A 13,130-nucleotide genomic window follows, 5' to 3' on the forward strand; every position below is an offset into this window, starting at 1 on the left:
TGTTTTTTTTAGACATAATGCTATTGCTCACTTAATAGACTACAGTATAGTGTAAACATAACTTTTATATGCACTGGGAAACCAAAAAATTCGTGTGACTCGCTTTATTGCGATATTCGCTTTATTGCAGTGGTCTGGAATCGAACCCGCAATATCTCCGAGGTATGCCTGTGCTTGCACTATGACAGGAAAATCCCAGCTCATGTGGAAAATTATGGGGGAGGGAATTGCTAGCAAAGGTAGCATTGGGCTACAAGTCATTTTAGATGACAATAATACATAGCTGATCCATATAGAAAGTGTTAGCTGGAAACAGATTAGATCAGATGCAATTACTGAGAACAGAACCTTAAATATGGGATGCTACTAAACCAGTTTCCCCCATTTGCATGTAAAGAAATATGATGGGTACGCTCTATACTGCAAACTCACTGTGCCAGGCACTGCCACAATCACCTATGCCAAGCTGCCTTATACATGCTACCTGCTGGACTGGACTGGAAGCAGCACAGCAGTGTTTGGGAAGGCACTGTTAGTTAGCCTGGCCACAGTGCTGCATGAACATGGCTACTCTGCTTCCAGTACAGGAAGCATACCAATACACTTCCAGTATGCCCACTTATCACTATAGGTATTTGAGTGTGCCCTGCCTTGTACACAAGCTTATGATGGAGACATACTCCTGCTGTTCTTCAGGTCTTGAGATCTTCTACTACCTACATTACTAGCTGTTTTTTCAAGGTTGGTATAGAGATATTTTGCTCTCCGTTGGCCTCACTGGGTACAGACAGAAGTGACAATTTTCACCCAATCTGGCCACAGAAATCGGTTTACAGCTGTGACCAAACACAAGTGCACAGCTGCAGACTGCTTAAAAAAAATGTCTGCTCAGGTGAAAGTCTGAAGCCTCATTGCATGAGGGTTCAGATGAAGACATTTCAAAGCAGAATGTCTCTTGTAACTTGCGTCTGTGCTACCTCCAAACTTCCGAGCTGTTTTCAGAATGGGAGGGAGGAAAAGGGAGTTTGGTCTGGGGTTTCTTCAGTCCCCACTGAAGGATGAGGCAGGTGTACTAAGCCTCCCAAGGTGGTGGTGCTCCAATTCACCCACCCTACCCTCCAGTGCCAGCTGCAGAACCCCTAGAAGGAGCTCCCTCTCCCCATCCTCCCATTCTGAAACAGGAACAGGCTGAGAGAGAGGAGGGGCCATTGGGCTGGCAGCTAGCAGCTAGATTCCCCTCCCTGTTGGAACCAACAATGAACTTCTGTTTGGTCCAGGGGATCATTGTAACTGAGAGCAGTTCCTACAAAGCCTTCAAAATTATAGCAGGGAGATGCACTTCTGTCTGCGCCTACTGTTCCCCTCCCACCCCCTCAAATAAATCCATGAAATGTTAATATGTTTCGACAAAAGTAAGATTCAAAGAAGGGGGATGAGGGGTTGTGTTGCTTTTTTTTTTTTTGAAAAAAAGAAGTGGTTGTCACTTTTATTTAAGTAAACTTGCTTCAGTTGTTAAATACACTGCATCTGGTACTAACAGGCCAAAAGCTGACATTCAGTATTTGCTGTTTTCCCTCCACCAACTTTTAGCAGGTGTTCTCAGAGGTGTGTTTGTAAATGGTTTCTTTATGGCAATTCAGATTCTAATGTTTCAGCCGATGTGACCCTACCTACTATTGCCTTGGGAAGACAGAGGAAGAACCAACAATTCACAAAAAAGTAAGTAATAGATTACTGCACATGTCCTGAATCCTCAAGAAGCACTGCCTACAATGATCACACAGCCAATTTATTCCAGAGATTTAATTACACTTTATGGCTCCTGTGAGTGGTAACAGCAACCAGAATATCCCACGCACAGGAATAACTCAACAATGACTCCTACTGCAGAGCATCTTGCAGGGGAAAAGCATTACTACCTCAAGACTGTGCCTGTTGGGGCTCTTACACCACAGCAATTCCCAGAACAACTGTTAACTGTTATTGGTCCCCGTCTGAGCTGGCAGGTGTGACATGACAGCATTGCAATGAATAGACAAACTTGCTGCACTTTAAATGCAAATTCATGCCATGGTTGCAAAAAAAATGATCCAACTCCAAAACAACAATTTAGTCAGCCATTGTGTTGCGGGATCAAGTTCTTAATAGTGCAAAATCTGAAGTTTTATTGGGCATAAATTTGCTGACCTTAAGTTCTGCCCGAGTAAAAACTAAATGAAGACTGGATTTGGGCCAGGAGAAAAGTAGTTTTCAAATATTTTAAGATTATCTAAAGAGCATGTGAAGACTCAGAAACTGGGCCCGAATCTTAATCTTCCCTCCCAACTAGCTTTGACTATCCAAGGATACTTAACTCCCCTACCCATCCTGACACACACACAGACATACACACACCTGGAAGCCTGGATAGTTTAATTGAAGAAGCATGTTCAGATTAAGGGGGGGGGAGGGAATGAAAAGATTGAGGGAAAAAACCTTCTAATATTACTTAGAGGCTATGGCTCCTTCGACCCAATTTGCTGTGAATGGAACCATTATTGTTCCTCCATTAACAATATAATGATTCCTGCTGAGCCTTTATAATGTTAACGGTATACTGGAGATTCGAGTAGCATTTTACAATATACTGACATTGTTCCACTCACCAGGATTTTGCTAGTTAGGACTCTGCATATTTCAATCTTTAAACTACTCTATACACTGAATTCTGAAGAAACACCATGCTCTCTGACCGTAGGTTACATACGTGTTGGACTGGAATTTTTTTTATATAACTATACGTACATTTTTTAAATAAAGATTAACCAATTCCCCGTTACAAAACAGTAGACACAAAAAGCAGAACAATGAGGAGTCAATCAAGCAAATGAAATGGAATACACCCATTCACTGATATTTCCTGCCATAAAAGTGCTCAAACATTAGGTGGAAGTGAGGAGCACCACCCTCATATAATGCAAGAGGAAAAACAATAAAAAGGGCTAAAAGGTAATATAAGGAGTACCGAGTCATATAAACTACTCCAAACCAGGAGATGGTATTTTCATGGTATTAAAATACAAGCTCTGGTGATGCACATGGTATTCTAGCTCCTGTAGACGAATTTTGTTATATAACCTCCTTCAAATAAAAGTACTTTCCAATGAGATACAAAAACAAATGTCATTCTAGAAATGCCTATTTCTATGCTTTAGAAACAACTTTTTGGCACAAAACCCCTAGGCTTCATTTAATTAACTTCTCTCCTAGAGTTGTTTCTTCTTAACCTGTAGTTGCAACAAGATAATACTATTTAAGTGCTGGACAGTCTGGCACCTAATATTTTCAGTAGCTTCTACTTCCATGGTAACTGTATCAAACATTTTGATCAGTCAAGTGTAACTTTTTCTTTTAAATAATAAAACCAATAAGCTGAAAGCTCAGGCTTTTTACACAGGTTAATTTAGACGATATGTTAAAAAAAAAAAAGTTGTTTTGATGCATACAACCTGTCTGAGACCATGAAAATCTGTAAGCTAAAACATGATTGAACAGTTAACAAAAAACACAATGGAAAATTGTTAAACAGACTAATAATGATTTTCATTTTCATACCATTCTTCTTTTAGGGCAGATCTTAAATATCCGATCCCCCGTCAAGCCCATAAACTCTGTCCTTAGAATCAGAATGAAAATACTTTCCACCCCGCCAAGTCCCCAGGTGTCATAAAAGCATCAGACTGACAAAAACATGAAAAGCCACACTATCTATAAACAAGAAGTCAGTTCTCTAAGGCTGTCACAGAGGTTCACAGAACATTAAATGCATTTGTGGAACTGCCTTGTAACAGCTAATCCTCAAAAAGTGCATTTCAACAATAAGAATAATTCCAGGATCCATCCCTTTTCGGAGCAGCAGCTGCTTTTGTGAGGGATAGCAAATTAGTCCTTAAGACAGCTTATCCCTTCCTGTTTCTTTGAATTTCTGGATATGCCACTTTTGTTTCCTCACCTGATAAGGGCACGGGATATGATATTCTCTGCAGCGTTCTTGTATCCATGTCGTCTCCCACACACCTCGGTAAGCCTGCTCATAGAAATAGCAGCCAATTACTACCAAGAGTGGTACAAGGTATAAAACGCTGAACACGCCAATCCGGATCATGAACTTCACCAACTTGTCCTGGTTTTCTTTTTCTAATGGGATTTCAATGCGAACCCGATTGAGGGAGATAATGCCAGCTAGCAGCAGAGAAACTCCAACCACCACATACAGGCAGAGGGGAGCAAGAACAAAATATCTTAGTGCGTCCACGTCATAGAGGCCAACAAAACACACGCCACTAATGTTGTCACCTTCAATTTTATTCATTGCTAAAAGGATGATGGTCAGAGTTCCAGGAATGCCCCATGCACTGGCGTGGAAGAGCAATGCTTTCTTTTCAATTGCTTCACTGCCCCACTTTGGCACAGCTGCCAAGAACCATGTGATGGTAAGAATGACCCACCAAACACTGCCAGCCATGGTAAAGAAATAAAGCACCATGAAAAGCATGGTGCAAGCTTTGTTGTGAGAGCCCTGTGTCACTGTAGAAGCCTTGTACTGGGCAGGACTAGATGCATTACAAGCTACTCGGTCTTCAAGCAAAAAGCCAATGAAGAAAATTAACGACACCATCATGTAACAGACGGCGTAAAATATAATGGGTCTTTCTGGATAGCGGAATCGTGTGACATCAATCAGGAAAGTTAAAAAAGTAAACAAGGTGGCAGAAAGGCAGACGATCGAAATAACTCCAATGAAGTAACGGGCAAAGGAGAGTTCTTCACGCCTGAAGTACATGTTTGGACAAGGAGGAGAACAGTCTCGTACTCTCAGGAAAGAGTAACCCAGATCGGGGTCTATTTTTAATTCCCGGGGGCACCAAAAGCCATAGTCCCGCTGCACTGCCACTGGGGTCTCTTCTGTGGGCTCCCCAGCTAAATTGAGGTCAACAAGACGAGGATAAGGCTCATCACAATCTGGGAATCTAAAAAATTAGATATCTTAAGTTAGAAATGCATATCATTTATTCATAATTAATTAATTAATTAATTACTTACTTACATTAAAAGATGCATATTTTACCCATTTGTCCCAATTCAGAGTAGGTCTTATAAAACACTTAAGTATTCAAATACTCTTACAGCTTTCTAGGACTACTCAATCACTAAACTTTAAGTATTCAAGTGGGTTTTTTAAAGTTTTTTAGGAGCAGATTTGTGTTGACAGCTCCTGCCATGTATGACGCACTAAATTTTTTTTTTATTGGCTTGCTATAATTTGCTTTAACAAGAAATAATTTTTCCTGTTTTTATTTAAAAAGTTACTAAGCACAGAATTATACTGATACCAGTATCAAAAGTTTTGGCAAAGTTTTAAACTTTCATCAAACAAAGCTCAGTGCTCTTGACAGCTACACACCTTTTTTTAAAAAAAAAAAGAAAAAAGGGAAAGAGTGGATTCTTCTCTCAACATTTCATTACATGGCAAATTCTGCAGTAGTTCATATAGTCTCCTATTCTTGCCTTCTCATGAAACTAAACGGTTGCCATTTGCCAATTGCTTTCGATGAGGTAGATGCAAAGCAACATGGCTTCATCATTTTCTTCAAATGGAAAAGGAGAAAGGTTGTTACCTGTGTTAGTCTGAAGCAAGGCAGAAGGTGGGGCAGGGCAGCACTTTACAGATTCTGACCAGTTTGTCTAAGGTGACATCCTGCCCTGCTTTCTTCATATGGAAGGGAGGTTGGTCTTCAGCAAACTAATCATAAGCTCCCAGTGTTTACACAATGCAGGACAGGGTAGCACCTTAGAGCCTGCCTGGTTGTAGCAGTCCATTTCATTCAGGTGAGCATGGTGCCATCCACAAGAACAGACGAATCATTTAAGTCACCCAGGGTTCCTACAGACATGTGGGGAGTCTGTTCTGATGCGCTGGAAATCCAGCGCAGAGTGGACTCGATGAATCAAGTCTGTGCAAGCATGGAAACTGATGCGCTCTGGCAGCCTTCCGCGTCACGTGCATCAGCATCCCCAGCTGAAAAAATGGCAGCAGGGTCCTCTCAAGTAAAACACATTGAACTTTAGTTCAAAATGCTGTGCCACCGTTTTTCAGTGTGTGGATGCTGATACATGCAATGCACGGGCACTTTTAATTTGCATGGCTTGCTAATTAAAGTGCCTGGCGCTGGGTCCCAAAGTATGTGTAAAAATGCCAAGGTACTAGCCTGTCCTGCCTGGTGCCTCACTTCAGACTAAGATGGCCATCTATCTCTCTCTCTTGCTTACAAAGGCACTGAGGCCAAGCTGCACTCAGGGGAGACTGATCCTGAAGCAGCAGCAGGAAAACAGGACACTGAGATGAAGGACTGCACGCAGAAGAGAAACTCTAAGGAAAGGAGAGACATACAGCTTGCATATGAAGGAGAGGAGACAGCAGCAGTGGGGGTTAAAATAACATAGGGGAAGGGAAGTGCTAATTGTATAGGTTAGAAGCAAGAATGGGCTCACAGGAAAGTTATGCGATGGAATAAAATGTGAAGAAAAGGGAGGGTGAGATGGAGACAAAAATAAAGGTGAAGAAAACAGCAACTCCCCAATGCCAGAGACCAGGATACTGTAAGTGGAGTCTTATTCTAACCAGCCAATAAGAAGGTTTAAATTTTAGTGTGCCTTTTTAAGATGTAATTTTGGTTCTTAGCCATTTGTGTATTTTGGGGTTGGCTCCAAATGTAAAAAGCAAGAAGTCCCCTAAAATTTAAAATGTCATGATCCATAACTGACAATATTGTCTACAGCAGGAGTGTTAAACTCATCTGGCCTTGTGGGCAGCACTGGGCTGGTGCTCAGGCTGTATCCGGCCTACAGACAGGCCCTGAGTGCAGCCGACAGTGTGCACCTAGGACCAGCCCCACGCATCCTGGATCCTGTACAGCGTGTGGGCCCGGTCCAGCACATGTTACAGCTGCATGTGGGTTTAATCTGAGACCCACAGGCAGCAAGGGAGGTTGGATGAGAGTGCTCCACAGTGGACCGTTGACAACCCTGGTCTACAGTACTTACGCATTTTTTTTTGTGTTGCAGGAAAGGAAAAGTTAATTTAAGCAAGATTTAAATTGGAGAAGGTTTTAGAAAAAACAAACAGACACCTTTTTACATGTTCTTGGAACTAGCAAAGAATGCTTAGACAGACTTCGTGCATAGACCGAAGCCACTCTAAAGTGAAGAACAGATCAGAAATAAATAAATGGCACATATTGTTATAAGCGTCTCTAACAAGTCTTGTAATTGGATTGGATAAAAGCTTCAAGAGTTCTGTTCTTTGATGCCACAAGTGACAAGCAGCTGGTATGGATGGGACTGTCTGGACCCAGAAGATAGGTTGTGTGTCATTAGGGAGTCTGGGGGGAAAGGAAGGCTGGCCTTGAAGGATCTGGCTTATGCTGAAGGAGGGACCAGACAGCTATGCAGAAAGCCAGAGACAGAGAAGACTTTTTGGCAGCACACCAGGGTTGCATTTGTGGCCCCTTTATCTTCATTAGTTAAAAGTCATCAATTAAACACACACAAAAGGAAGCAAATTTCAACTGTGCCCATTTATATATATCCTGTGTTGCATGCAGCACAGAAATATCACCTGCTAACAATGTGCCCTAAAGCAATCCCCTTCACATAAAATTGAAGTTTTATTTGCAAACAGTCTCGGGGGTGGGGTGGGGTGGGGATGCTTGTTTAAATTTCAAAAAAATGCTTGACATTTTACTCTCCCATCAGAAATAAGACACCAAAACCTATAGACCTCAGGTAAGTATAGTTTTGCAAGACTGGATTAAAGCTGTAAAGTGATATTAACCCATGACCACATAATTCAGCTTTACCCAGACTGATTCATTGTGCAAAAATAAAGGAAAAATCAAATGGAATTAGTATACCCATCTCCTTAAAACTACGCATGCCTTATCTACTTTAATTACTTATAGGTGCTGTCAGAGTTTTGAGGGGGAGGGAGAGGGAAATGGCAGAAATATGAATTCAATTTCCTCTCCAGGAAACAGCCTGTTACACTAAACAAAGAACAGACAAAATAGCCATATTTGTAGTGGAAAACTCTGATGTACTGAAGAGATATTTTAAAACATCCTGGAATGTATTAAAAGGTTTACATGGGGTTTTGGAAAAAAACAGATTTGCTCACCTGTTGCATTCCATATCCTCTGGCCAAGAGACTCCAAACATCTCCATGAGTTTGGAGCATTCACTGTATGCCCGCTGGCAGAGCCTCCGGCACGGGAGTGTGACACGTCCATATTCCATGCAGACAGGAGCATACAGGGCACATAAAAATGGCCGAAAATCCCTTGAGCATTCCAGATTCACCATAGGATGAAACGGCTGGAAAAAAAAAGTTAAATAGCTCTAAGCAACAGTTGCAGAAAGCAACAACAGTAAACCACGTTTTGTCTTGTGACTCATGCTGGCTTTTTTTTCAATCATTCTGGAAACTCTAGCTTTTGGGAAAAGCTGCAAATGTCAATGCAGCACTCAGACACCAGCCTTCACCTGACACAAAAGGATACTTGGAGAGGCTGTCATTTAGTACAGAAACTAAGACGAAGTCACAGAAAAACACAGGTACTCAGTTTGCATTGAAATCAAGGAGGGTCTGGGCCTAGAATGGTCCAAAAGGTACAGAATGGCCTCAGCCCAGGAAAACTTGTGCTATGTATCTACTTTGATTACAGGCAAAAATCTACCCTGCCTTCCGTTGCAATGGTTTACATTCATGACACAGCTAAGAAATCAAAGTCTGCAAGACTGGATTACAAAATAAGAAAAAAGAAAAAAAAATTCCATGGTTGCTTAATCTTGTCTGTCTACATGCAGACCCATCGAAGACTGCTGCTTTCTTAGCTGGATGCCTTAGCTTGCATACTGGTAATGATCCCTAACACCCTGAAAAATATTGGAGAAGGCAAGCTGCCTTTTGGGATAAAGTAATGCCACAGAATTTTATAGTAGGATTTTTAAACTATTCTTGCCAGCTGAAAGCTGATGAGACTCTCCTCCCTTAGTATCTACTATAGAGTTTGAGCTGGAGTTGCTTCTAATCCGATACCAAGTTCCAAGTACTTCCAGTCCCATTCATCTTACCCAAGCAAGATATGAACACACTAAGCAAGCCAACTGAAATTGCAGCTCTTTCATCACAGATGTATCCCAAAATGGAAATTAGGCTTGGCTCATGAGCTGAATTCACTCATAAATTCATTCTTATAAATTTACTGATGGGTAAGAAAGATTTACTTCCTTTAACTTGCAAGAAATAAATCTGTATTTACCTTGAAGCCAAGTTAGGCGTCATAGTGACTGACCAAGCACTCAAGGTTTTGACGAGAGAAAACATTATGAAATCAGGGCCTGTAAATAATATGAGAGAAGTAGGTGCCCAAAATAACCATATTTAATGCCTTGGGTAATGTCATAAATCATAACATCCTAAGTAGCGCTGACAGCAATTCTGAACTGCAGCTCTTAAAGGAAATCCAGTGATACTAAGGCTCTTTAAAGTTGAATTTCAGAACTGAAGGGTCTGAAAGCCCCCAAAGTTACTTGATTTCATAACTATAAAAGCAGGTAGTGAATTCTCTTGGGAACGGGGGAGGGGCACAAGAATTATGTGAGAAAAGGGGGTTATGTGTTGCTAGCCTGTATTACCATACTATCTTATTATTGCCATTTGGAAATCTAGTCATATTACTAGGGAAGCAGTATAAGTGTATTGCACAGGCACATGGAGAAAGTTAGAAAGGCCAAGACACATTTTGAGACAGCTGGCAAGGGGCATGGGAGGCAATAAAAAGGGATTCTACAGGTACGTTAAAAGCAAGAGGAAGACCAGAGAAACCATAGGTCCCACACAGAATGCAAAAGCAATCTAGTTACAGATGATCCACAGAAGGCTAAAACATTTAATGGATTTTTAATGCATTCTATTTAATGCATTTTTTAACTGATCTTCACAAATAGGCTGAGCTATGAGATGATGAACACAGTTGGCAGAGACAGGGACAGAGATGAACAGCCTAGAGTAGAGGAAGAACAGGTGAGAGATTACTTAGAAAAGCCAGATGCCTTCAAGTCAGCAGGGCCACATGGGATGCACCACAAGTTACTGAAGGAACTGACTGATGTCATTTCCAAACTTCTGGCTACCTGCCTTGAGAACTCATGAAGGTTGGGTGAGGTCCCAGGTGATTGGGAAAGGACAAATATATAGTGCCCTTCTTTAAGAAAGAGAAAAAGGAGGATACAGGGAACTACTGACAAGTCAGTCTGACCTCAACACCTGAAAAATCATGGAGGTGGCACTCAAGGGATCTACTACAAAGCATCTAGAGGAGAACAGTGATCAGGAACAGTCCGTATGGATTCACAAAGAGCAAGTCACGCCTAACAAACCCAATTACTTTCTATCAAGTGACAAGCTCTGTGGAGGTAGGGAGGGTGGGAAGAGCAGTGGATGTGATATACTTTGACTTCAGCAAGGCTTTTGATGCTGTCTCCCATGCCATTTTTATAAACAAGCTAAAGAAAAAACACATCATTTATTAGTAGATGGAAAGGGAGACAATTCTAGTCTTCAAAAATCACTGAACAATGGTAAAAGCCAAAACCCCCTAAGATTTATAAAAAGAGTGTTGGGGTTTTCTCTAATAACTGCAAATCAATACTTTTGAGACATGGTGGGGCTGCATTTTTAAATCACCATTTTCTTAGTTCAGCTTTTCCCTCATTAAGTCAATGGAATAAGACATCCAGGAACATGTCCTCTTATGAATTAAATCAGTGATGCTCAAACTCCTGCTCATGGGGCTCTCTCACCTGTCTGTGGGGCTCTCCAAAGGTCCACTAATTCTGCACTTGGGGGTGAGGGAGAAATGGTGGCAGTGCTAACAGCCATGGCTTTGGAAGCTACTGGAAGCTGCAGTACATAATGCTGCTACCATAGGCACTTTTACACATGCTCCAGAGGTGGAGGGGGGTACTTTAATTAAAGCAGCTCCAAGAGCTGCACTAATTAAAGCACAGCATCCTCTCATGTATTAGTGGCCCCACACTTCAAAATGGCAGCACTAAAGCTTGTTCGACAAGTGCCCCGATGGTATTTTGAAGCTCAGGGATGCTGATACACAAGATACAGCAGGCTGCTAGAGTGTGGCAATTACCATGCTCCTGTAGACTTCACAGTTTCATAGTAGCTAGGGTCAGGAGGGACCTGAACAGATCATCTAGCCTGACCCCTTGCCACAGAGAGGAATGAATGCTGGGTCCACAAGACCCCAGACAGGTGATCATCCAATCTCCTCTTGAATTTGCCCAAGGCAGGGGCGAGGACCACTTCCCTGGGAAGCTGGTTCCAGATTTTGGCCACCCTAACCATAAAACAATGCCTTCTGATCTCTAACCTAAACCTCTTTTCCATCAGCTTATTACCATTGTTCCTTGCCACCCCAGGTGGTGCTGGGGAGAAAAGGGCTCTACGTATTTGCTGTTGATCTCCCCTGATGAGTTTGTAGGCAGCCACCAGGTCCCCCCTCAGCCTCCCCTTGCCGAGGCTGAACAGGTTCAGGTCCCTCAGTCTCTCCTCATAGGGCCTGTCCTGCTGCCCTCTCAACCAAGCAGGTGGCCCTCCTCTGAATCCTCTCCAGGTTGGCCACATGCCTTTTGAAGTGCGGTGCCCAGTATCTGTTTCACAGATCTAGACAATAAGCAAAACTTAAGCAAGAGAACAGCTCGCCTCCTCTGAACAGTGTTGCATGACAGCTACACTTCACAAATTAAAGTCCCACCAACACACTTTCCTTTCTGGACATTTCTAAGTAACACAATGTTCTATTTGGCACAACTGACACAGCACGATGTAATGCAGATGCAGCGCTGGTACAATGAATTTCCTAGCAGCAAGCCCACAGCAACGACTGCTTTGGTCAAATTTCTGAAGACTGCTGGTTCAGGGCCCATGGTAACGGCAAACCTCGGGTAGGTGTAATGTAACAAACAGGACCCCCCTCATGCTGGCTATTTTGTTCTCCCTTGAAACATGGCCCATCTCGCCTTTGCACCCCATGCCTTTCTACCAAAGCAGCGGCCTTGAGGGGAAACAAGGAAATAGTGTACTGAATTTCAGTAGTCACTTTGTTTTAGAAGCATGCAACTACAGTACTTGGCAGCTGTCCAAATGATAGGAACACAGATTTTGCTTGCTTTGAACCCAGGAAAACTCAGTATCAAGCAACCTGCAGCACAGAGAGGAACATAAGAGTGTATGGTATACTCATGCCATGGCACTCAGTGGCCAGCAACCACAGAGACACTTTGCAGCTTGTGGAAAAGGGAATCAATCTTTATGTGAAGAGCTATGCCATCTGCTAACACAATTTTACAGCATATTTCCAGCAAACAGCAATTAATCTTTGCCCAGAGATTGCTAGGCAGAGCTGCCTTGTTTCTCAACCCACAGTAGGACACTTTCCCATGCCACACCGCAAGGGCCCCCAGGGTCACCACTGATTCAGAGCTTGGCAGCATATGGCTCTGGCCAATCGCCAGCCTTCATGCAACCTCCTTCTCTAGCCCTTGGGTATCCTCATCATAAGTACACTTGCAAGCCTTAAGCCAGGAAGTCTCACCACCTTCCCTGCACTTTTGCTTAATGTTATTTAAAACCCTTTACACCCAGCCTTCCCCTTACAGCCATTATTAGTTCTCATGTACTTTCTCTGCTGCATGCATCTAAAAGCTTGCGTGGCAATGGGAACTGAAATACAACTCATTTTTATACACTTCAACATCTAGGGAACAACTTGCAACCTTGACACCTGGCAAAAAAAGAGGCCAATTCCAGTGACATTGCCTGGATATCCTCCAGCAGCATCCCTTCATCCTTGCAAAACAACTCAACATAAAAAGGGGATCAAAAGGATGAAAGAGGAAATAGATTCATAGATGCTAGGGTCGGAAGGGACCTCAATAGATCATTGAGTCCGACCCCCTGCATAAGCAGGAAAGAGTGCTGGGCCTACATTACCCCAGCTAGATACACATCTAGC

General features: G+C 42.5%; 1 protein-coding gene across 2 annotated transcripts in view; it reads right to left on the reverse strand.

The window, feature by feature from the left end:
- Positions 1 to 13,130, reverse strand: part of FZD3 (frizzled class receptor 3) — a 79,781-nt gene that overhangs the window by 39,180 nt on the left and 27,471 nt on the right. For both annotated transcript variants that reach the window (XM_019537215.1, XM_019537216.1), the window contains exons 2-3: positions 8,216 to 8,412; positions 3,992 to 5,009 (exon numbers count right to left, since the gene is read on the reverse strand). In XM_019537215.1, coding sequence (XP_019392760.1) covers positions 3,992 to 5,009; positions 8,216 to 8,412 — 1,215 coding nt within the window. The remainder of the gene's footprint in view (positions 1 to 3,991; positions 5,010 to 8,215; positions 8,413 to 13,130) is intronic.

This window comes from Crocodylus porosus, unplaced genomic scaffold (assembly GCF_001723895.1).
Source record: "Crocodylus porosus isolate Cpor-Errol unplaced genomic scaffold, CroPor_comp1, whole genome shotgun sequence".
NCBI lineage: Eukaryota > Metazoa > Chordata > Crocodylia > Crocodylidae > Crocodylus > Crocodylus porosus.